At 37.1% G+C, this 25,844-nt stretch overlaps 1 protein-coding gene across 3 annotated transcripts in view; it reads right to left on the bottom strand.

Annotated features, from left to right (window-relative positions):
• The window catches only part of WWC3 (WWC family member 3), a 98,472-nt gene that overhangs the window by 40,592 nt on the left and 32,036 nt on the right, over window positions 1-25,844 (bottom strand). For all 3 annotated transcript variants that reach the window (XM_051794916.1, XM_051794915.1, XM_051794914.1), the window contains exons 2-6: window positions 21,264-21,373; window positions 16,413-16,616; window positions 13,275-13,351; window positions 11,362-11,441; window positions 4,478-4,607 (exon numbers count right to left, since the gene is read on the bottom strand). In XM_051794916.1, coding sequence (XP_051650876.1) covers window positions 4,478-4,607; window positions 11,362-11,441; window positions 13,275-13,351; window positions 16,413-16,616; window positions 21,264-21,373 — 601 coding nt within the window. The remainder of the gene's footprint in view (window positions 1-4,477; window positions 4,608-11,361; window positions 11,442-13,274; window positions 13,352-16,412; window positions 16,617-21,263; window positions 21,374-25,844) is intronic.

Raw genomic sequence — 25,844 nt, forward strand, 5'->3', positions numbered from 1 at the left:
GCATCGAGAAAAGGCTGGCCCTTAGGAATCTCAGTGACCACTGGTGATTTGCAACAAGCCCAGGTTACTGTCCATATCCAACTATCAGGAGATTTCTCAAAGAGCAATTTAAAAAGGATAACACAGCAATGCTGCTTTTTCTTACAACAAATTCAACTAATGGAGTCCAGAAATGAACCTGTGTAACAAGAACTGTTTGCTGTTGATAGGAACAGCAAGGCCACCCTGAAGATGGCCATCCTAGGTATCTGGTTTCAGAGCCTAGGAAGCCTCTCATAGGATGGAACTGCAGCAGGCCTGAAACTGGCCAGAAAAAGCAGCTTCTTCTGGTGGCCTCCATTTCCATCATACATAGTCCATCCATTCACTCTCATATATCAGTCTCTCCCTCAGGCCAGCCTCCACTGGAAATGAAAAAGAGGGAAAACACCAAGTGTGGTACAGGATGAATGAACAAGCAGGTTCCTGGCTAGAAGAATGTGGGGGGGCCTGTGTTCCTCCCTGACACCCCCTCAGGTGGAGAAAGGAAAGGCAAGGAGGGACATGGGTACACACTACATGTCAAAGACCAGGTGCTGCTCCCTCCTCAGTCTCTCTCTGCTCTTACTACAGGGTCTGAGTGGGGCTGGGATTTCATGCTCAGCATTGGCAGGGATGGAGGACAGTGCAGAGCAATGCCAGATATGCCGGCAGTGGGACAAGGCTACCACCACTTGCCTCCAGAAACCTTACTTGTCTTGGGTCCTCCAGAAAAGCCAGCTCTTCTGCCACCTTCCAATTGAACTGAGCCATCTCAATATGAAGAACAAAATATTTTCTTCTCATTTTTGAGACAGTAAAATTCAATTTGAAGTTACACCACCAAGAAGTCCCTAGCTCGTGTCCCTTTATCCTCCAAGACTTGCTCTGGAAGAAACTGCTCCACAGCATGGAAAAAAGAAGCATCTTTTACTTTAAGAAAACTGCAGACTCCTGTCTAAATTTCTTCTTCAAAATTCACTGGAAATCATCCAGTCAAGTCTCCTGTTGTATGGAGGATCAAGAGGGAACCCTAGTGGGTTTGTAACATGGAAATAATAATTTCAGATCACGGCCTCTTCCCAGTAAAGCATGGCCAGTCACATGAACAAAAACTCAGGTTTCAGAAAGCCTGCAGCTTCTCCCAAATAAATTATGTCCCATTTGCCCTCTTTGGCTAGCACACATTATGTTACAGGTATGTGCAACACCACAGATCCTGATGCCAGAATTTAAATCTAAATTTTTGCCTGTATTTCAGCTACTTTATACACTCCTGGTATGCTCCGGACACCCTCCAGCATTCTCTCTGGCAGTTAATGAAGGGCTACTTGGCTGCTGGTCAGGCTTTCTGTCTGGGCACAGCTGCTGAAGCCTGGTCACTACTTACAAACTACAAAGCATTTGACAGGTGGCAATCACCAAGTAGCATCACATTAACTTACATCTATGTTCACAGGTGACTGTGCCCTAGGGCAAGCGTAAATGCCTTGAGTCCTTATAGCTGGATGAGTGAATACACAGCCAATCCTAATGTGGAAAATTACAATCCAAATTAGACTACTTTTAAATAGAAACAATTTACATAAACTGCTCGGAGTAATTTCCTCCCCAGCTATATGGAGGCATCCATCTTTCATCTAGAATTTAAGAATTGTTTATTGCAATCCCGCAGAAACTACCAGAGAGCCTACTGTTAATATGAAGTTCTAAGTACAGCAGCCCAGACTTACCCAAAAAGAGACAAATAAGCACTGTCATTTCATCATTGTCTGTTGCCAATTGATTTGGGAGCTCTCCGCACAATTTCAGCGCAGTTCCTATCTAACCTATTTAGCCAATCTCACTGGTAATAAAAAGAAATGAAAAAAAAAAATAAAAGCAAATTCCTGTGCTTCCCAAGGATGAAGGATGATATTTTAAAAGCACATGCACACTGGGACAGAAAAAAAAGTATGAAATAGACTGGGGAGGAGAGACAAACAAACTGCTTCCAGGAACCTAACCATACACCTTTATTATTCAATCTTATATAAAAAGTTCACCCACTGTTTTGGAGCACTGACACTGCATATTTGGCTTTATTTGTAACCACAGTATTCGGTTTAAATCTGACCACCCTCTCCTTTCCTTGTCAACCTTTTCTCCCACACAACTAAATCCAATTATCATATTTCTACAGCAGCTACAATTTTCCAAGCACCTACACAAGACTGAGTCACTTCTTCTACTATGTTTAGTTCTGTTGTTTACACTGGCCCCTGTCTACTTCCTTTCTCTGAAATAAATCCCCATCTTTTTACACAATACTTCAAACTCCTCTATTAACAAATTTCAAAGCAAAAAAGATTTTATAACAAAGTTTGTTTTACCAGTAGCTTTAAAATGTAGCATTTTCAAGGACAAAACAATTTCAATATTGATAGGAAATTAAAAATCAAATTCTGAACTCATTAGGAAGATACTTAAAATAGACTTGCACTTGTTAGACAAAGCTAAATAAATCCAGAACAATAATCTTCAAGTAATTATAAAAAGCAAAAGCACAGGTAAGTATGGTGACAACAAAAGTAATGTTTTGGTCAAAATTAAAAAAGTATCAGGCAGAGAGCTGGAGATTTTTGCAGAAGTTGGCAGAAATACACAACTTCGACAACTGTAAACTATGGCATTTAATTCCTTATTACCATTGCAACAAAACATGGAGAACTGTTTTGCATGCTACACTCCTGTGGGAAGCTATTTTCTAGATTGTCCTGGACTATATGTCTGTTATCGGATGCTGTCACAACAGATTCATTAAAAAAATGATACTTCCTAGACTCATATTTCCTGTATTTCATGTAGACACACGAAGAAGGATTAAACACTTTTCATTTTTGCTTCTGTCTTGCGCAACCTCTACATTCTGGTTCTGCGAGTATTGCCCAATCCTTGATGCTAAGCTTGATCCCAGACTTCTAACTCGCTCAACACTTTATTTAAAGAAATTGCAAGTTGGTTTAACATATATGATTTTCAGCATCTCAATGTTTACAGCTGAATTTACTGCCACTGAGGGCCGAAAATGTTAGGAAAAGAGAGGGGAAAAATGCATTGGGGGACTGAAAACAAGGCCAGTAGTTTAGTTGCTCCAAGATCTCACACTTAAGTCTTTATATTACCAGTTCATTTCCTAAAATGTGTGTTACCATATCCATGAAGAACTGCCTTTCTAATAATTTCTTGCTAGCCAGGCATGTGGCAGGCTGAGAATCACTTTAAAACTTAGCCAACCCAAAATATCAAATATGTTAAAAGCTGCCAAAGCAGAAACTTTTCATAGTAACTTAAGCGTTATGTCTACTTGAACAAGGATTTGTGGTCCATCAAATGACCTTTGTGTAATGCTTTGGAGACTGAATAATTGTATAACTATGGAAATTCATTATATGTAGATTATAAGCTACCCATATCATTTAACAATTAAAAAAAAAGAAAAAAAAAATCAAAAAACTACTGCAGAGAAAATTGAAAGAAAATGTTTGAATACCAATATTAATTTAGTATAGTGCCAAAACTTTAGATAACAAAGATGTCTTTTTTCCATACAGATGTTTGAAGACTGCATGAAGAGAATTGCTCTTATCACCTCTCTGTATCTGCAGCACATTTTAGCAAGTCTATATTGAAGTCCCTGTGGTGGTAGAGGCTCGTTTTCCTTTGATCAAGTCCCTATCACATTAATAACACAGACATACAACTGAAAGCTCAAAGCAGGATGCAGAATCCATTCAAAAGTTAGACCACTACTCAGGCATGTATCTCCCCTCAATCCTCATGCTCTGATTCATAAAATAATTTAAAGGTTTCGTTATGGTTTCTGTATACACTGTATTTAATCATACTCTTCAGGGTTTTGTGAGAACATTTTAAATTAACATGTGCTTTGATGTGGGTACTTCAGAGTTTGGGGCAAAAAGTGACATAGTAACATAGAGATCCAGTTTTGTGAAATACTTGGAAAAACATGGTTGACATGGTAAACATTTTCACACGTGAATTCTCAATCTTACTTCATTATAGGTAATACAAAGAGACATTAAACAAAATGAAAAACAAATACTGCAAAACAAAGATTTTTTTTTTTTAATGCAGCATAATTACTACATGGCAGCCTTAGACATAGCAACAATGGAAAGCTATATTTAATAAAGACATTGACCTAAATGTAACTTAGGTAACTACATTATCTAAGACAAAAATGCAAAATGTGTACAAAACTATGAGTTCACACTAAAGAAAATGACTACTTACCTTTTTTGAGCTGCTTGATATTGGTAATTATCAAACAGAAAAATCAGTTTAGGGCACCCTACTTCATTATTTAAACCTGGTAAACCCAATGCAATCCCTAACAAGAAAATAGCAGTAGGTAATTACTATATAGCAGCCATCTGTTTAGTAGCATATTTTTTACCTGCATAAGGTCCTGCCTTTCTTTTTCACCTGTGCATATAGCTTTCTTTATGGTTCGAAGTTCACTCATTATAGCTTGTGCTTCATCCAGTCTATAATTTGTATGAGCATTTGACATCTTACGATCAATCCTGTTCAAAAGATTAAGACAAATTCAGGAATTTTCACATAATTAGAAAGCACATAGACTTCTTAAGATCGCTTGCTTACTCATGTACCACTTCATTTCCAGAAATAAAATTATACTCTGCTCAGAACTAACATAGCACTCAGTGCCAAGTCCACTCTAAACACAAAGCAAAGCAATTATCTACCAAGGTTCTTCAGAACCAACAAATCTCCTCGGTTTAATGTCCTAATACAGAGCTTTCTACGGGCAATGTCAGTGGCCTATTTCAAGCAACAAAAGTAAAATCAACCTAAAACTAACCTACGTGGTGGTAACTCAAAAGATAAGGTAGCAGTCTAGCTGTCACGTTTTCCATGCAGCACTACACATTGCAATATCTCTTCCAGGACTTTTATCTGATCTTGCTTTAGAAGTTTCTAACAAAGGCTATTCATTTTCTCAGGATGAAAATTTTAATTCCTAAAATTTTATTGCAAATGCTTTCCTGCTCTTTAGGGATCTTTGAGTATCTTTTCTATAAGACATCATCATCCTGCACTTAAAATCATGACACGGGACCATCCCAGAAGATTTTAAATGTAAACTCAGCAAAGAACAAGAGCACTAATCATGACATAAGATTGAAGTACTACTAATGTTTCCATCTTGACATAAAAAACTCTCAAGTGGAACATCTACTGGCTGAGTTTTCAACCTTTTTTCCAGCAATTCTCAACAGTAAAGGATAACATATCAGGATGCAGAAGCATAATCCAGTGTACCATCTTGATAATTTGCTTTGATTTATAGATAAAGAACAAGACCAGAGATCCCACTGAACTTAAAAGAATAATCATTCAGTCCTGGATTTACAACAAATGGCCATAGGGTTTTAACAGGTTTTACAGGTTGTCCACAGCAATTAAGAGAAAATCATGTTAAGTTCCAGTTAAAATATTAAAAACTCAATTTTCCTGTTAATGTAGCATACAAAGTGTGCATGTAGAAAAAAGGAGTTATGTGTAATGGTGCTTAAGCCAATGCTCAGAACAAACATCTTCAGGAAAAGGTGTATCTGGTTAACAGAATTAAAGGTAAAAACATACACTGGTCACTACAAAGGGCACCAGTTTTCAAAAAGATGTAGTAGGAGAGGGTATGCTATACATATAGGACAAGAATATCCAAACTATTTAAAATATCGAGAACAACTAAAAGTTTTAAGATAGGTATTATATTAAGCTAAGAGTATCAGCAACACTCAGCATGTTCTGTCAGTTAAATACAATCAGTGAAATTCCACTTGCATCAAATTACTTGCTTTAAAATTAAAATATTAAAATGAAAAATAAAAAGGCTTGAATGAAAATCCTGTGGTTTTATTGTGCAGCTCACAATACTTAGGAAAAACCACAGGTTGGGTTTCTACGGTTTTGGTTTGTTTGCTTTTTTTCTGATAGTTCCTGCTTTCAGAGACAACACAAAATAAGTCTGAATGTGAAGATTTCAACTTAAACACAATTTTTGCCATGTTACATAAGAAAATATATAAACTTTTATGATTATTGGTTCAAGAACAAGAAAGGACTTAAATTTCATGTGGATTAGGGTTGGAGTTTTTGTTTGGTTGGTTTTGTTTTCCTTTTAATCTTCACTAATTTTTAGTTAAAGTCCTGAAAATATAAAACCATGGTAAAACAACTAATCCAATTCACTAAAAGTCACATGGAAAAGACAGCATGTTTTTATCTGAAGGTGACTGTAATGTTAAGAATGTAGATTCCATCCAAACATTGGACACGAAAATGCCTCATTATACTGTTTGCTAGGACCAAGGTGGCATTTCAGGAAAAGGAAATTATTTCATTTCAACCAGATTTTTGTCCAGTAACCCAGATATTCGTGTTCCTAGACATCACTTTGGAGCCCACCTTATGAATCAAAATTTGTTTAAGGAAAGAATCAGAAATACTGCCAAAGTATTTAGGTTTAAATCAGTATTGCTGTCAACCCAAACTGACTTAAGTAGCTTACAAAATTACTTGTTATTTATTGTCTGTTAATTTTTTTCTGTTTTTTATAAAGATCTATTTTTGAAAGGCATGGAGTTAACAGGAGTCTTCCATTTTATTAATGGAAAATAGCATGATACAAATATAGATCAGACCTTTGTATGAACAGAAAAAATGTTCAACTAACACACAAAACTGTATGTTTTCTGAGGAAGATATTTCTAGGAGACACAGACTATTAATATGTTTCAGCCGTACAGGGCAGATTGTGTGTTCTTCTATTTTCCTCCATGTGCTCTCAAATACACAAGACTCCCCCCATCCTCACCAAAGCACAGGTCTGTATTTGAGTTAAAATCTGATTCTAAAGCTTTTGTCAGGTCTCCTATCCTCTAAATTAGCCTGTAGCTACAAATTGTTTAGCCAGTCCTAATTCCCTGTCACTCCCAACTTCTCACAGCGTTCAGCTCTCATGGCCAACTGGCCAAGTTTTCATTTCCTTTGTTGCTAAATGCCTTCTTCCTCCAAAATTCCTGCCGGGGAGCAGAAGGGTCACTGAAAACACAGGGGAGGAGGAACTGCTGTCAGGCCAGAGGAAGGAATTTGTTCCAGAAAAGGCTCATATTTAACCCTGTAACTCTGGACTGTGACAGGATGAGACACACCTTGGGGTAAAGGCACTGGCAAAGGCCGAGGAACACCTTCCTGCAGGGAGGGGATCTCTGCAGGCTTTAAACAGTGAGCTCTAGAAAGTCTCCAGTGGACAAACACAAACTTTGATGTCCAAAGGTTTATCACAACATTGCCAAATATAGATGAAACTGTAGAAAGTACAGCCCTGATAAAAGCAGCACTACAAAGACTGAAATTTTGGTTGTATTGAAGTTGTAAAGGTATCAAAAAAACCTTCAATCCTGTCTCCCCCCACAAAACCCCACTTCTCTCTAGTCGTTTTGTGGGTTTGTTTTCTTTCTGTTCTCTTCAAAGATGGCTAAGCCATTTTATTAAAATTAAAAAGAACAGAAAACAAAACACAGTCCAAGGCAGACACTGTACATGGAAAATGTCAGTGCAAGAGATTTGTATTTAACAAAGGCATTTGACTTAGAGAGCAACATAAACTGATGGAAATACTGAGCAACCTAACCACCATCACCATAAAAGTTGTCTCTTCTCTGAGAACTATACCCAGGAAAGGTTGCACAGGGAGTCACATGGTAGCAGGTTCCAATACCGCTCATAATGCCATTCTGGTAAGACTTTCAAAGCAAACATTCAGCCAGATGTTAAGCCCTAAGTGTGACAGTTCCCAGTATTGTTCTTGGCTTATACTTGAAATAAAGTGATGAACATGGTTTTAAAAAACCTGAACAGGATGCATGCCATTTGCAGTCTGGCCATTACTTGAAGATTTGACCTAGTACAAAAAGGAAGAAGAATTACACAGACCAAAAATTTAGGAAACAAAACGAAAGTGGGAAATGTCTGAGATGCAATAACCTTTAAAAAAAGGGGAGGGAGAGGCAGAAATCAGCATTATTGTTTTTAAGAAGGAGCAATCAATATGTTTTTGGACCGTATACTTACTTTGAGGATATGCGAAAACTAAATTACTTCAGCCTTGGTACTTGACCCTTCTCTCCCGACAAATACAAGAGCTAGAGGAGAGATCACCCAGGGAAAAACTAGAGCAGAGCTAGGCTTTTAGCTTGATTTGCCTACTGACTACACAAGGAGAAGCAGTCACAAGTATTGAGGCCATGTTACTGAGAACACAGCTGCTTTGGGCAGGGCACGTCTCCAGGTTGGACCACCACCTCCGTAAGATCCTGCTTTATGGTGAACTTGCCACCGGCTGCCACATGAGAGGAGCCCCAAAGAAAAGATACAAGGACTCCCTGAAACAACATCTCAGCCTTGGCCATATTGATCACCATAACTGGTCTACTCTGGCCTCCAATCGGGAGGCCTGGAGACACACCATCTATAACGCAGCTGTTTCCTTTAAGAACACACGCAGGATCACTCTCGAGGAGAAAAGGTAATGCAGAAAGAACCGTGTCTTGCAGAATACACCATCTAAGGAGTCCTTCTGCTGTGCCTTTTGCAATCGGACATGTCTGTCACGTATTGGCCTCATAAGCCACCAGTGTGCCTGTAGCAAATGTGGACAGAGCCTTCCCAAATCTTCATTCGCGAAGCCTAGCCATGACACAAGGAGAGAAACTTCTCTCTTCAGTTCTCACTGCAAGTACTCTCCAAATTGGCTCACTTCCTACTAGAAGCAAAATACTCAAAAGAAAGCACATATCTCACCAGAAAGGATAATAAAGAAATTACTTAAAAACACAAACCAAAAACAAAACCACAAGTCTCTTTCACAAGCAAAGGAGTTACTGCAGAGAGCAGAGCTCAGCAAGGCACAAACACTGAGAGAAATTCACTGCAATTCCAGACAACACACAGGCAAAAGGTTCTCCCCAGCTTCAGCAAGCAATGACAAGTGCCACCCAGTGCACGGATGGAACAGACTGTGACTGTACCAACAGCAGCAATGGCAGCACTGAAGCACCAAGTTGTCATGCTTGAACTTGTACACTACATGATTAGAGAGACCCACTGATGAATCAGATATACTTTAAAATAATTCCTCTCTTGAATGTCTCTCCTATAACCCCATCCTGTAGCATGGGCAACTTGACTTGGGCTATATCCAAGATTAACATTTGTATTCTTAATCATTTGCAGACTTTACTTCTCAAAAAGTTGCACTACTTTGCTGGACTACCTTAAATGAATTATACTAATTAAAACAATCTTGAGTTTCAAATGGCCTTCAAATACTTTCATCATCCTAGTCAAGTGGTTAGTCCTTTTATAAAACAATTGAACCTATACCCTTAAAATAACCCAAAAACCAGAAGAAGGAAAACAAATAAAGAAAGCAGAAAAGGCAAGGTAATTCTTACTCAAAGAAAATACGAGTAAGAATCTTAAGACAAAACTGCATTTGTTCTGTTATTGCTTACATATCTAGGTCACCATACTGAGACATTGATCATACATAAAATATTACTTAGTATATCGAAACAGCAAATATTTCTGAGTGCTTTATTTTACTAATTTTCAGTTAATATCACACATTAACAATTCCCCTAACTACCTATAAATGCTTCAATAAAAACATAGTTATGCCTGAAAATTATTACATTATATCTGCCAATGAAGAATTTTGGTTGAACAAGTTTTCTTCTCTGAAACTTTTTAAATGCTTTATAAAACAAAGGAGCCTCATAAGCTGATTTAAAAATACAAGCAAACAAAAAAAAAAACAAAAACAAAACAAACAAACAAACAAAAAACAAAGACACCAAAAATATGAAGTGCATGGGCTACTCCCTCTTCTTTAAAAGTAAAATCTGAATATCTCCCTTTATATTGTTTTGTTAATGTAGTACCAATCAAAATCAAAGCTAGAAAATAAGCAGTTTAACTGCTCCAGGATCCCTGGAACTTTGTTAGAATTCCTGAAGTGAAAGTGTGAGCCCATGCTTTTTAGCACCAATGCAATAAATCCAAAGCTTCAAAATGTTTCTGCAGATACTGTACTTATGCTGTAAAATGCATTAGACATGCAACAGTTCCAACATTTGCAGGAAGCTCCTGCATTAGGCAGTTCGTTCATATGCATGCTGGAAAAAAGGCCAAGATTTCTAAAGGCACAGCCACATATCCAAGGCAAATCCAAGTGCTGTTCAAGCTCTTGGTCTAGCCCCTGGCCTTGCTGAACAGATCTGCAAGTCACAACAACCTGTGTTTACCTGCCATCTTCTCTATGGCCTGGCAACCTCTCACCCTATCCCAGCAGGAATCCTGTGTATGTGCTACATGTGTAGGTGACTAAGCAGCACACAGATGGAAGTCACTCAGTTCTCATCTGATGTCCTGCTGGAAGAGTGGCAGGGAGAGTGTCACCACACCATTTCACAACCTTTGACACCATTGAACACACAGGAAACAGAGCACGGGCTGCCTAATAGCCCTGGGAGTAGTGGCATATTGCCAGAGTTTCCTTTCCTTGCTAGGAGAAGACAAGGAGTCACGTTTACTTGCAGTCATTTTGCACACATGCAACAAAATCCCAGGTCCCACAGACCACCAGATTTACAGTACAAGCACGAGTCAGCTATACTGTGTAGAATGAGATGGCCTGACCACCAGGTAAAAGGAAGCAGCAGTGTTGTGGTGTACAGTTTTCCCCCCAAGGAGAAGTACTGTGCCCAGCCAGAAAGCCTTGGCACTGCTACAGGAAAACTACTCCACAGTATGGTGCTCTGGGCTGTGCTCCAGGCAGTAGATATTTCCAGAAAACATTTGGAAAATATTTTAAAAATCCAATTCCACTTTGACAATATCTTCAGGAAGAGTTAAAGAACAGGGCCTGTAAAACTGTTCTTGCATGGGAATCCATAAAATCACCACTCCAACCAATTTTGTCCAACATTTCTTCCACCATTTCACATTGCTCTCACCCTGCATCATTATCACAGTAGAAAGTCTGAAGCAAAGCATTTAACTTTTTCTTTTTGGCAACACAGTTCTAAGAAATTAATTCCAAGACAAATTAAAAAAACCCATCAGATGATAATAATAATAATAATAATAATAATAATAATAATAATAATAATAATAATAATAATAATAATAATAATAATAATAATAATAAATACATTAAAATAATCCTCCCTCAAACTCTTAACTTACTCTTGCAGTGTTTCCACTCCTTTTTCTTTATATTGCAGCTCCTGCTTCATCTGTGCCAACTCCCGTTTTAGCCGAGAAAGCTGAATATAACAAAATAACTTAAAAGTAAGAATATGCAACAGAAACTTCCATAAAAAAATAATTGGGTTTAAATATAAAATTTTAAGTTACTTCAAAAAAGTGATAAGTTTTCTTCCTTTTTTTGCTTTAAAATCTGCATTGAAATAACAGAGGACTTTCTCAAATATCATAAGATCCAATCAAACAGCAGTCACGACATTCAGTTTTTAAAGTATCAATTGCTTCATCTATTCTATCGTGTTTCTATCTCCAGTAGGTTATGTTAACAGCATGTTTCAATCCATAGAACTTTTCTTCTCCCTTCATAGTAGAGACACATCTCAACTGTCTTCAACTCTTTAGTCAACTTTAAAAAAGCCTGAACATTCAATGTTGATAATTTTTCCATCTGGGAAAACAAAATTACTGGCAGCAGAACTGGCCTGTGTGAGGGGCTTCACAGCATCTAGGGTATCCAGGACTGTCAGAGTCCCACCATCCTGTGTAGCCCTCCCCTTCCCCATTTGTTCTTGCCCTTTCCTCAAAACTCATGGTACCAGCCTCTAAAACACTCCTATACCCTCACAAACTCTTTTAAACACTCACAAGCTCACCAAAAGTAAAATGAAAAAATGCACCACTTAACATCACGTACACAAACATTTTATAGTGCATATTTCATTCTATTTCCTGCAATAATTCAATGGCTATGCACACATTTGGTTGAACATATTATCCCATTCACTCATTAGGTCATTTTGTTTTAAGATGCAGGAACAGAGGCAAATAGTCATATAAGTGAAGACCCTGTTTATTTTCTTTAAATAAATAAGAAATAAGGTTTATTTTCTTGTTTAGAATATGCTGATATTTAGAATATGTAAAACAAGTAAACACTAGTCAGCATGTAGTAAGTATATACAGATAGAATAAATGCCTTTGGAGGGTGGTGAATGGGATTTATTTTCAGAGGCATTCATGTGAAAAGTGGTCACTCCAACAAAAATGGAACACTATCCTGTGAAGAGAAGTATTTTTTTATTTATTTTGTGAGCTGAGCGCCTGGCATGCTAAAAACCATTTTATCCCCAAAGAAAAAGAAAGGTACAGTTTTTAAATAGGTTCTAGAGCTTAGTACTATAAACTGCTTTTTATAATTGCTTATGACTGTTAGATCAATTTGCTTGAAGCCAATGTGCAATATTTATCTCTATGCTAAAGCATCATGAGAGAAATTCAAGAAGTCAACTATTTTGCCTTCAGCAAACATGGTACCAAAACCACAATTCCATTTTTTTTTAAAATATATAAGTATGGAACATTTTTATTACCGAACTGCTTACCACTGTCAGAATACTTGAACTTCCCCTCCTCAAAAAGGAGCTCTGGCCAAATCAGCTAAAAAATTCTATTTGGCCAACAGGTCTACTGAATTGTAAAGAGATTTCCAAATAAGTGGCTAAATCTAGAGTTCAGTGTAACCTCACTGAAAATGGGTAAATGGTATGAAGAGAGTGGGATTGAACTCCATTTAATAATGAAAGAATTTCGCTGCAGAGTATTTACTACTTGTGGCTGTCGCACAGAGAAAGCAATTTCTGGAAGCCTGGCTGAGCTTGCCTCTGACATCTGTGACAAAAATGTTTACACTTGTAACATGGAAAAAGCATTACTTTGCAAGTCACTGAAATGCAGTTAATGTAGAGTCCTTTTACAAGAACAACAGGCTCTAATAAAAAAGCAGTTTTTTAATATCATATTTCTAAAAATGCATTCAACTTTCAGTCTCCCTCCCTTCCCCATGCATAATTAATATTTTTACAAAATTAAAAAATTAAAAAAACATTACTCACTCTGTCACGACGGCTGGCTATTTCTGCTTTAATCTGATATGGGTCATACTTGGTATTAGTTGAAAATCCAGAGAATGCTAAACAGATAGAAAACAGCATTTTATTTTTTTTTTTCCAACACTCTTCTTTAATACACTTGTTAAGATGTGGCACTATTTTAATAAACAGTTGCATTAAATTCTTTGAGTTACAAGTCATTAGGCTTTAAAATAATCCTCTGTGCTAAAGTACAACTGAAGATTTCCATTTGGCCCACCTGAAACTTTTTTGTCCTGAACAACAATAATTGCATATAGCAGCACTGCATATTCCTAAAAGCAACTAGCTTTTATGACTGGATGGTAGCATTTACTGATGCAAGGAATTGGTGTAATATTAACAATTGCTAGCTCCTTCCTAGGTATATTGAATTAACAGTATGATAGGGACTAAAGATATAAAAAAAATCCCAATTGTCAGAACAAAATCACATCAGCTAGGAAGAAAAGCTGCCTCCTAAAGCAACAGTGTAGAGAACCAACATACAGATCAAACTCTGGCAAGTGAGCTCTCCACACAGTGTATCTGGAGTCAGGCAATGATTTCAAGCTGTGCCATTACAAGCTAAAGCCTAGACAGATGAAGTAAAGGTCCTAGAGGAGGCTGGGCAAGAGCAACCATGATTTATAGAGTGAGCCACTCAAGGCAGCACTGGCCCACTGAAAAATGCCTGGTATGTGAGTGGATGGGGTTGTGCTGTCAGACCTTCCATCCTTTTGCAGAGCTGAAGGCTGCTGCTTTGAAACCCATATCCGTGTCTGCGCTGCAGTGAACCTTTCGACTCTCGAAAGAATACTGCAACACCAAGGTCATGTCGAGCGTGCAGGAACTTGCCAAAATGAGTAGTCATGCCTGGACTAATTCTCTAAATCCAGGATTTTCTATGGATTTTTTTTTTTTTAAACAGTGCTGATCACAACTGAGTCACAAAACTGCTGCATGGGCACCTCCCTGCCAATCCACAGCCACTGAGCTCACAACACCTCCCACTCACGAGCGTGCGACACTGAGTCCATGGCAGCACCCACAAGCAAAGTGGAGGAAAACACTTTGTGAAGTTTTAGTTCTTTCAGTGCAACAACCTGAAACAAGTAGTAGTGGAGGCAAGGATATTCACAATATAAGCACCCAACTTCGGTCATGTAATTGCACTCAAATTAGAAGCCTACTATTTCTGCACAATAAATGGAGAAGCAAGTATCCCACAGTGGAGTGGAGGAGTCAAATTAGGAAAAACAAGTGAAGAAGAAGCCTCTGGGAATCTTGAGTTGACAGCACGATTAATCCCCAAGAGGAAATTTAAAAAAAATAATCTGGCTAAATCAGCCTGCCCCATTTTCTCAAAACAGATGTATATGACCTTAAACCAATATAAAATATATTAACACATCCGTAGAAAATTTAAATATTTTTTCACCTCGAAACAAGTGGAAGATTTTATTTAAATGCTCTTACAGAGTCTCATTATCAATTCCAGATATACCTAAAAAACCCAAAGCTATCAGAAGATTGAGAAACATAAGTCAATTGACATAGCATTTCCATTTGTTACAGATAACCTCCAATTTTGTTGTTTTAAGCCATATTTTGTTGTTGCTTCAAGCAACTTGTTTTTCCAAGAGCTTCAAAAATATGAAAAACAGGTTATATTTTTCTAGTATATTTTCATCTTCCAGAGAAGTTTCTTTCTGTATATTCACCTGAAGTAATTCAACAAAATATTCCACAGAACTATTGCAAATGTTTTAAAAACAAAAAGCCCAAGCTCCTAGAAAGGTATTGTAATAAATGTCTATTTTGATTTTATAATCTCAAAAAATACTGACGACACTATTTTATCCTATTCCAAGTCTTTAAACAGTAGGTAAACACACTTTAAACAATAATTTCTTTTTAAAGATTTCTTTCTTAGTAAGAAAAAAATGTTAATACTTCTTAAGATTGAACATAACAGGGAGAAATAAAACTAGTCACAACTGTTCAGTTATGTCACAACTAAATCACAGAACACACGTACTTAAAACTAAACAAATAGATGAGAATCCCAGTTCAACAGTAACAGAATATTTGGTCCAATCCATGTGGGATACTTCAGCCCTAAAAACACAGGATTTTGGCATACATATGAATTACCTTGGATTAATAAATACCAGTGGATCAGTAGCTAAATACTTCTATCCACATGCCTGCTCTAAGTTCCCCTCCACAGTCAGGTTTCTTGAATGTTTTCAGAAAAGGCTAAAGCAGAGTTTTCCATTCTTACCAAGTACTTGTCACTGAACATCAAACCCGCAGTTAAACAATGTCAGCACACACAGCAGCCACTGAAAAGCCACCAGTGCAGTAAAACTCCCCCACATTTCCACGTGGTTGTTGGGTATATCCACTTGACACACTTCTTTGAACTCGAATGTTTGGCTCTCTGGCAAAGACACCTTTTCCTATTGCACCAGCCAACAGCTGTGACAGCAGTGGAACATCTTTAGAATTCAGAAAAATGAAAAGGGCAGGAAATCAAAGCTCTACGGCCTACACCACCAATAACATCACAGGCTGACATTCAAGAATGAGGTGCACTAAGGAAATACTGCTTCCTACTTTGTGGTCAGAGGTGCCCTTGACCACAATGGTTTGCCCCTAACACCTTATAAAGTTGCTAAACAGACCATGGATCTACAGAAGCTTTCCCCTAAGTTGATGGCTTCCACCCATGTTGAGGGTAGAACAATCTGTGAGTTTAGGAGTGCAAGTGGGTGGCTTGTCTAGCAATATTCAGTCTTGCCTTCACTGCCTTGCAGAGAGCATCACTACAGCTGGTTCCAAGATGGGTAGAGATGTTAGCTGGGATATATCCCTGTTTAGTGTTACATCCCAGTTTAGTGTTAATATTTTTCCCTGTTAAATGTTAAATCTGTATTCTAATAGAACTAACAGGAAATGAAAGGCCTGAAATAGCAGAGTCAAAGGATAGCACCTCACTTCTGTAGTCAGAATCTTCATTCAGAGAAGAATCCAGTGACAGAAATACTTCCCAACATTTCTTACAACACATCTTGTGAGAGGCAGGTGAGTAAAATCAAGAAAAAACTATAAACTCACAGCTGGCATAAGAACGGCTGTCATCCTCACACATTTTGTGCAATTGTTGATATTCTTCTTGGGCTAGTTCAAAACGCTGCTGCTTTATTTGGTAAATCTCTTTCTTGGCATTGAGTGCCTCCTGGGCAACTATTAAATATTCCTTCAGCATGCGTTCTTGCTCCCTTCTCCATTGCTCCCTTGGGTCCTCAATTTGTGTGAGCTCTAAGGAGAAAAAATTAAAAGCATTAAAAAAAAATTTGTAAGATACTTCATGCTACAAAGTACAAATTATTTTGTTCGTGTCCGTTCTGAACCAACATACCTAACACTACAGCCAGGACGAGAAGAAGAAAGGATGAAGAAAGAAAGAATGGGAAAAGCCTTTTCAAATATAAAAGGCATTTAAATTTTATTATTTTCTTTACCAACTAGTGCAAACGCGAAGAAAACAGTATTTTGGCTCTAACCTTCCCCCATAGCAAACTTGAAAATTTTGAGAACTACCAAAAAGCCCAGAACCATAAAGGACAGTGAAAGGTATCCCAATGCTTAACCCATAACTCTACAGAGAGCTGGAACTACCTTATCATACTACATACAACTTTGCAAGTGCAACATCCTGAAAGGTCAGAGACTGTCTCTGCATACTTAAAAAGAATAAGGTAATTCAACAGAAAAGTCAGCATTTTAATCTCGAATCCATAAAGCATTTAAATCGCTTCTATTTTTGTTTTAAGAAACAGTAGTCTCATGTTTTCACCTTCCAGGGTTTAGAACAGTTTATATTCAAACACAAATCAAAGTTTCCACCACAAAATCTTTCCCATACATATATTGATTTTCAAAGTTACTGCAAAACAATCTCTTTGCAGCTGCAAAGGCATCTGAGGACACATGCACTAAAATCCTAAAAAATTATTGGTTCATTTGTTTTCTTTTTGTGAACTAACAAAAATGTTTTACATGAGGATGTCCATGTAAAGTCTCATCTTTAAGCGTAAGGTTAATTTCTGGTGATTGAAGCTCTACCAGTAAGAAGTTGATGCAGACACAATGCCAGTTTTCAAAGTAATGGTAGAACCTGCAGCACAGTGAGGAGGTAAGCACCTAGCAGTTTCTTCCAAATTTGGTTTCTTATGAGAGATGAAAGTCAGTTATGTTTTGCATTAATCATGAGTACATAATTCAGTAGACTGGTGTCAGTGATGAAATACAAAACTATAAAAGACTGAGTCCAACAAATTAAGAATTCCACTGGTGTCGGGTCATGTTAGCAACTCTACCATTTGAGAGCCATGTGAAAAGTGTATAAACAAAACCAGAAAGCTCAAAGAGCAGTACTTCCAACAGATTTGCAGATTATTTCCCTAAATAACTTTTTCTCTTAACAGCTGTCCCCCTTCTCTCCCTGCAACTCCTCACATTGAAACAGTATAAAGATTTTCCCCATCGTTCTGGAATTTCTTCCCACATCCCTGGGATCCTTGATTCCCAGCAGCACCTTCTGGCTCCCATGACCCCAAACTATCTCTGCAGCCAAGGACAAGATGTGCTCTGAGTTGTTCAGTTACCATAAATCCTTCTCTACATGGAGGGCAAGCAGAAGAAAACAGAGTTCAGATGGCTGCCCGTCCTTCACTGACGGCATGTCAATTTGCAGTGCTATCTCACCTGTCCATAAGTACTCCTGAAATCTGTGCAAATTTAATATTCCTAAAACTGCTAATCCCTTATGGAAATTAATAAATCTTTATAAGACAGAGAAGCTGGATCCTAGTAAGCGTTTGTTTTTGAATAGGAAATTATTAGTCCTAACCTCAGTAAACAGCTAAGGCCAGGATGTTATGTTCTATCACATAACATCTTGGCCTTGGTTGTTTACTGAGATTATTATTTATCCTTTACTTCAGGGCACTGCACCTCTTATAGAATTATTTCAGAAGCCTTCTGAAAACCTGGTAGCATTCTTCTGAGACAGAAAACTTCTTTAGTACAGTAGTGACGTTTTCTTCTGTTTTATGAAACTTTGCCCTGGATTTCTAAATAAGTTTGCCACATAACAACAACAGTAAAGTTACACTGTTATGATAAAATTAACTTCCTTCATTTCTTTATAACCAATTAAAAAACCCAAAACAATATAGTAACTCAAGAACAGCCCCAGACAAATGCAGAGAATATATTACTCCCTCACTAGGGAATGTTCAAGTGCTTAAAGGAGACTTCAAAGGCTTCCAAGATTCTGAGGAGGAGGGAAAGGAATTCTGTGGCTGGCAGCCGCCAAGGTTTTTAAGCAATGGTTGGACAAAAGCCAAGAGCAGCTTAGTAAGGGTGTCAACAAAGTACTGAATTTACAGAACAAGATGGAGATCAGGATTGGAAGCACCATTGAGATTTACAGAAGATTCCTCTGTTCCTGTTTTTTTTCAATATAAATGGAAAGCTATTGCCTAGAAATCTTTTCCTTGCTTCCTGGGTAAACAAACATCGCAAGAGGCTTAGAAAAATCAGATGTATTGCTGTTTTCTTTTAGAAGGTGCAAGGGCAAAAAGCTTGTGAGAGTGCACAAAGCATGAGAGGTCCCTGGTAAGCATAACTGTAGAAAGACTCTGAATTATCCCTTGCACTTTCTCACAGTATTTCTTGGAACCAAAGCACTTCTAAACTGTTTTGTCAATTAACACAGAACTCCAATGCTCTGTAAAGCATTGAACCCAGTCAGACACAAAAGGCAGCCTAAATGTTTTCACGTGAAGCTGCCATTCCAAGTGTTTTAGACATACTCAGTTCAGAAAAACATTTCTTTAGCTCCTACACTATCTCTGCCACTTGCCTGACACAATCTCATGATGCACTCATTAGTTCTCACTTCTACAAAGGAAGTTAATGTAGTCTTTTGATTGCTCCCTTTGTTGTCCACAGTTTAAAAACTGGATCGAGTATCCTATTAGTTTTGAATAATGATTATCCAGCTATAATATTGAGTCTGTCTTCCCTCTTAATATAATTCTTACTGGTATATGCAAGCACTGTATTAGCCTAAGGGTGACAAACCCATTTTGCTGTGACGTTTGAATCACCATTTAGGATAATATCTGTGGGCTGGAAGTAATTAGTTATCAGGAAAGAGACTAATTTTGCAACCTTGTTAATTGCTGAATGATTCCTTTTACTCAGTTCAGTACTGGTCCTATGAAGTTTCTATCCCTCTGTTCATACATCAATTTTGTTTCATGCCTAATATGATTAGCTTTACTTTCTGAGACCCATTAATATTAATCTTTTCTTTCTGCGTCTACCCATTGAGCATTTGGGAACTCAGTTTCTCTCTGCAAAGACTCTTTTCTACAATTTTTGCTCTCAATTGCACAGAAAAAAAGGCAAGCCAGATCTGACATGCCTACAGTGATTAATATCTTTTCTGTAAGTTCAAACTTCATGTCTGTGGTAAAGTTAGTAATAACAAATCTGAAAAGCAAAAGGGAGTGATTTCTTTTGCATATGACAGTGATTGTTATTGCTATAAAAGATGCCAATAAGCATTCATGTTCTACAGGGATTCATGTTCTCCTAAAACCTTTTACAATTAAAAAAAAAAAAGAGTTGCCAATACTCTCTTTTTCTTTTTTTTAAAATATGTGCATTCACACACATTTACATACATTGGTGCAAGTGCACTCCATGACTTTACTCCAATGCAATCCTCACTTTTTACTAAACTTCAACATTACTAAAGTTACCATGACAGCAACTCTTAAACTACTGCTTCTTTTAAGTACAGTTATTGTAAGAATTACCCAACAATCTGTATTTATTGTCTTTGAATTGTCTTGGTTATCTATCCTTGTGATTAGTGTATTAACAGTTCTTTAAAGTTTGTAATTTAATTAGTGATCTTTGTTAAATTTCACAACAAATAAGTACCTGTGTGGGTCAAAAAACACCATGGAAACATTTATTATTATGTTGTTTGGGCTTTTTAAAATAAGTGAATGTGAAACCACAACAGACAAGTCATTCCAATAATGGCTGGAAGCCCAAAACTATTTCTACACTTTTATTTTTTAGTTGACTAGATTTCAAGTAGATAGTATTGAAGTGGGTTTTGTAGATTATACTATTTACTACTGCTGTGATAGCCCATATAAATACTTGCTTCTTTACTCACTCCTCACCAACTGCCAATTCCGACAATATTGAAGGCATTCACTCACTAGTGATAAGAAGCTTAATGATAGCAGCACAACAGTAACAGCAGCAGTAGTACAAAGCTATAAAGATAAGACATTTTCTTAAAAGTAGAACTGGCAAACATGCCAGACAGTGGTGATACAAAGCTCAGCAACAGCCCAAAAGGGAAAATGTTAGAAGTTAGTTTCCAAAAGGGACATCTGTTGTCTTTTTTATAGCACTTTGTACTGCATTAAAGCACAAAACAAGCACTGCTTAAGCGAGGATGAGATTACTGTATTTCATGACGCTTCTGATTAAAAATGAGCACATTTCTCTCAGAATACATTTTGCTTTTCAATACAGAAGAGTGAACTACGGGTGACTGAAAAACAGGAAAAACCTTTGTAACTGACATATGACAAAAAGCAACAACAAAATTATTGATACTTCACAGTATGACACAGCAAAACAGAAGTTTTATACACTATAACCCAATCATAGTTTGTAAAATTCTTTAGAAATGGAAGAAGCATTGTGCCCCATGTGAAAGATGAGAAAACAGATTCTGCAAGAAATTACTTGCACGTATTTTCTCACTGTAGCATGAGGTGCATAAATGGTATTGGAAACAAAGTTAGTGCCATGAGTTAACATCAGCTTGCTAGTATTCCTCAAAATAATCATGCATCTACTCACGATTTATGTGGTCCATATAATAAACTCCAATCTGTTGATCGTAAACAGTTTCCCATCCTAAAGGAAGCTCATCACCGACACAGTCAGCAAATGTCAATGGCTTTGTAATCCTGTAAAAACAAAAATAACACGAATAAATATAAAAGGTGCAGAGTTTACAATGCAATGAATGTTATTATATGTTTTGAAGATACCTCCACCATTTGATTACGAACTAGTTATGCTGCTTAGGAATGTGCTGATAATTACAATCATACAGTTTCAAAATAAAATTTCATTTAAATATGCTGACAGATACTCCCCAAACAGGTAAAACTAGCTTCTCCCCTCAAGTTTCCATGTATAACAATTTAATTACAATGGCATGCAGTCCTGCCAGTTTTTCTCCCATACCGCAAAGAACACAATTGTGAAGCTGGAGTTCACCCCTGCTAAAACTACTAGAACCTTTATAGGTTTTAACTTCTGTAAGGTGAAAAAGCAGGACAATTGCTTGTCCTGAAAAAATAACATAAAAGTTAAGACAGCACTATATAACAGATTTCCACTTTTTGTTTACATATTTTCAACTACTAATTATATTCTTGTGGTCCAGACACATCCAAATTACTTCCTTTCCCTCAAAAAGAAGAGACAAACAAATGTCTGAAGAATTCTGAAGCAATTAGAGTAGAAGTAGTAATTAATATGTAACAGCATTGCTATCTAGCAGCTTAAAATGTCACATCTCTGGATAGGTAAACTCTTCCTAGACCAGTGGATAACAGAAAACCAAAACAGCATGTCAGTGTTGACAGGAATGTTTAAAATATTGGATTCCAAATTCTACAGAAAGACTTTAAATCGACACTGCTCTAGAACATCAAGGTATATAAAAAACTAGGAAGAACAAATAATCCAAATAAAAAAGCCTTTGCATTCAGTCTAATCATGCCTATTTCCAAAATCATTTTAATCTTTACTTAACCCCTAAGATAATGTTTTCCTTTACTTGTACAGTAATTTCAATGATACATGGGATACAGATCCAACATCTTCCTCCGGTATTTGTTGAGGCATTTCTAACATCTAGAATGATGATAACTTTGCAAACCTTAAATACATTCATTAATTTCAGGACAGTTTAGCACAACCTATGACATAACACTGTTATTCATAATTCCAGCAGTATGGTATAATACCCAACTCAGGTTTACTGACACCAGACTTGAACTGTGCTTACAAATATGTTGCGGAATAGAGAGGGACAGGTATTTGCACTTCGTCTGATAACACTGATATAAAACAGTAACTTTGAATTAAAACATGTCTGTCTTTGAACTTAGAATTCCTTCCCCAAAACAAAACCAACCCAATTCAGTGATAAAGCCTTCAAATGATGGAAATACCATGGAAGCTACATTCCAGCTATTCCAATGGTGCAGTAAGCACACTATTCAACCACTAACAAAAGCACAAAACTTTGCACACAGCAAACAGAAAAACTGTGTTTACCTGCCTCCTAAAACTAGTAGTACATTACATAAGTATTCTTACAGTGCTCAAAATTAACTGTAGTAAAATAATAAAAGTGTCCTCACTAGTTTCAATGTAATGTTTGAACAGCTTTGCACAACAGTACAAAGATCACATTCTGTGGATTCTCCAACATGTATAAACATTCAGTAAGACGAAGATGTACACAAACTTGTACACAACCTTGTACACAAACTTGTACACAAACTTGTGCGCCACTTTTTAAAGTAAAAGTTTTCTGTTACCGCCAAATACGTAGTTCACATCACGTAATCAAACAAATCCAAAGCTGCTGCATTCAAGAAAGAAAATGTTACTGTGAACTGACATATGCACTCTCTCAGTAATTCATCTAGCAGTCAGGCAGACCAAATATTGCCAAAATACTTCTGATCTCCCTGGAATTCAGTCAAATATTAAAAATACAACATGTGGCATTTTTTCTTAAACTCCCATGGTCTTATTCTGAAGACATCATGTTTACAATTTCTCAAAGTAGTCTAGACATTGGCTCCTAAATTACTGCACTATAGACAAGATTTTCTTTGGAATGAGTTATGAGATTTGCTTGCCTGTTATACAAACATACCCTCAACCCTTTATTCATAAATAAAACCTGCACATGATACTCTAACCTTTCACACAACAAGAACTTTAATTCAATGCTCTCCGTGATCACACCAGGGCTCAGACTTCCAGGACAAGGACAATGTTCGCTTTTGGGAAAAGGGAGACTGAAGAAAACCAATGCATCTGGTCTAACTGGTTTTCATTCCAATGATATAAAGCATGTGTGAACAGTTTAATTAATGGTTTTGAAGGAAAAATTTTAAGAAAAACATCCTTACACATAAAAAGCTATCTTCCAGATATTCAGGCCATTATTAAGTTGATGTTGCTCATTTTAAACTATAATCAAAAGTTGCTCAAAGTTGGATTCCTGACAAAGCATAACGTCGCATTGATTCTCAGTTCAGTCACATTTATACCCATGTAGCTGAACCTTCATTCAATTAACCCAGGTCAAAATATTAAACTAAGAACTGGAAGTTTCTCCCTGTGTTTTGTACTTTAACTAAGAACTGAAAAAATACCTTTCTGGTTTAAGCAGCACAACTCTGAGTACAAGATTAGTTTTTTGCAGTTAGGGAAACTAAGAGTTTTCAGAACAACAAAGACAAAATGGAACAGATGCAGATATGTATATTGGAGGTCAGCCACAAATGACAGCAGTAGACTGCTGAAATTAAGTATCTTCTGGAAATACTGCTTTACCCTCTGGATTTGTTCTTAATTAGCTTAAGCACTATAAAATAGATCAGATCTTTTTTGCTTCTATATAAAGAATTGTACAAGGTACAAGTACATCTGTTAAAACATTTCAAAGTATGAAAGACAAAAAACTTTTCAAAGTATTATAAAGACAAAGACAGAACAAAAATACTGCCATCTTTAATTAAACAAAAAACAGGGCTGCCCAGATCTGTGCTATTCACAGTATAGTAGTAAAGAATAACAGCTAGCAGTAAAGAACAACTAAGTCATTTCTCTGTGATCATAGTAGTAAACAATAGCTAAGGCATTCCCCCTTAATCATCTCCTGTTCTACCCACAACTGGTACACACTAATAAGAAGGTTCTGAACTTTCAGCTGAAGACTCAGAAATTCTCTGGGATCAGTTTACAACATTAACTGGTTGTGGCCACTGAAGCTACAGGGCAGGGACGAGTGACAGTTGTCCATGGGGGCCAATTCTGGATAGATCAAAGAACCAACCATAACTTCAAATTAACTGACTTCCTGGTTCTTCATCAACTCAAAAGGTTTATCCTTTCCAAAAGTAATGATGCTCTTCAGTCCTTAGACACCTAACCTTTGGTGACCTTGAAACCCTTCAGAAGCAAACACAGAATCATGTAAGAAAGTTTCCATAACACAAATCCTTCATATCTACCCAAGACACAAAAATCTTTGAGCAACGTCGAGCACCTTGGATCTGTCACTTCTAAGTCTGCCCAAATTACATGTTTTTGTTAAATAGAAGTATAAGTCCGGTATTTGTATGCAGTAAAACAGACACATCTAAAACCCCAAGTTTTAAGAACATTTTCTCTGCATCAATTACCAGGCTAAACAGTTAGAATACAGAAATTAAACTGCAAAATAAAACCAAACATGTGACTAAACTAAGAGATGTTTTTCCTCCTCTTTGCATACATTTTCATATCTTTAGCCACTACCATATGCAGAAGGATTCCAGAATACAGTACTACAGCTTTCTGAATGTGCAGCAGCAACAAGTATTTCTTGAATGCATCAGTTCATGGCAGGGACTGGGTGGGAAGAAGAAAAGAAAGTAAAAGACAATGGCTAAATACTATTTTGGATAAATTACTGCAAAAGTACTCTCAGCTTTAGATACTTTGTTAAGAGGATCTAATTTCAACCCCCTCAGAAAAACACAGAAAACCTTAACCTTTAAAGGAACACTCCTGAGTTCAAAGAAAAAGCACACTTCAAATCTCCAAAACACAGTCTGATGGATAGAGCAGGGCAGCAACTTCATTCTCATAGACACTCAAAACCAGAACCAGACCACTAAATACACAAGGCTTCAGAAAATATTAGATAAGATTCTCAGTCTTCCCATGGCCCTGATGCCACATCAGAGGGCCCTTGCTGCCTGAAATCCCTAAGCCTAATTGAGTAAAACTTCCCCTGGGAGGAACTAAATTAAGACAAACAGAGCCTGTTTTTCCAAGATCTTGAACAGGAAATCGAAAAGGTGTTTCCAAAGTAGAAACACTGTTGCAAACTAGCTGCCATCTCTCAGAAAATGCCTAGATACCTAAATTACATCCAGGGCCACCCTATTTTACAAAGTGGGCCTGGATTAAGAGGAAAGCACTAACCATGAGGGCTAATTATGAAAAAGAACCACAAAGTTCTGAAGAAAAGCCACCATCTATAGGGGTGACAGAGGGAAGGATGCAAGTACAGCAGCTGACGACAATGCTTTTATTTTTGTTTCTCATTTTAGTCAGATCCAACAGAACAAGCAGACA

Source organism: Manacus candei, unplaced genomic scaffold (assembly GCF_025592945.1).
Source record: "Manacus candei isolate 608988 ecotype Guabito, Panama unplaced genomic scaffold, ASM2559294v1 h1tg000041l, whole genome shotgun sequence".
NCBI classification, from domain to species: Eukaryota; Metazoa; Chordata; class Aves; order Passeriformes; family Pipridae; genus Manacus; species Manacus candei.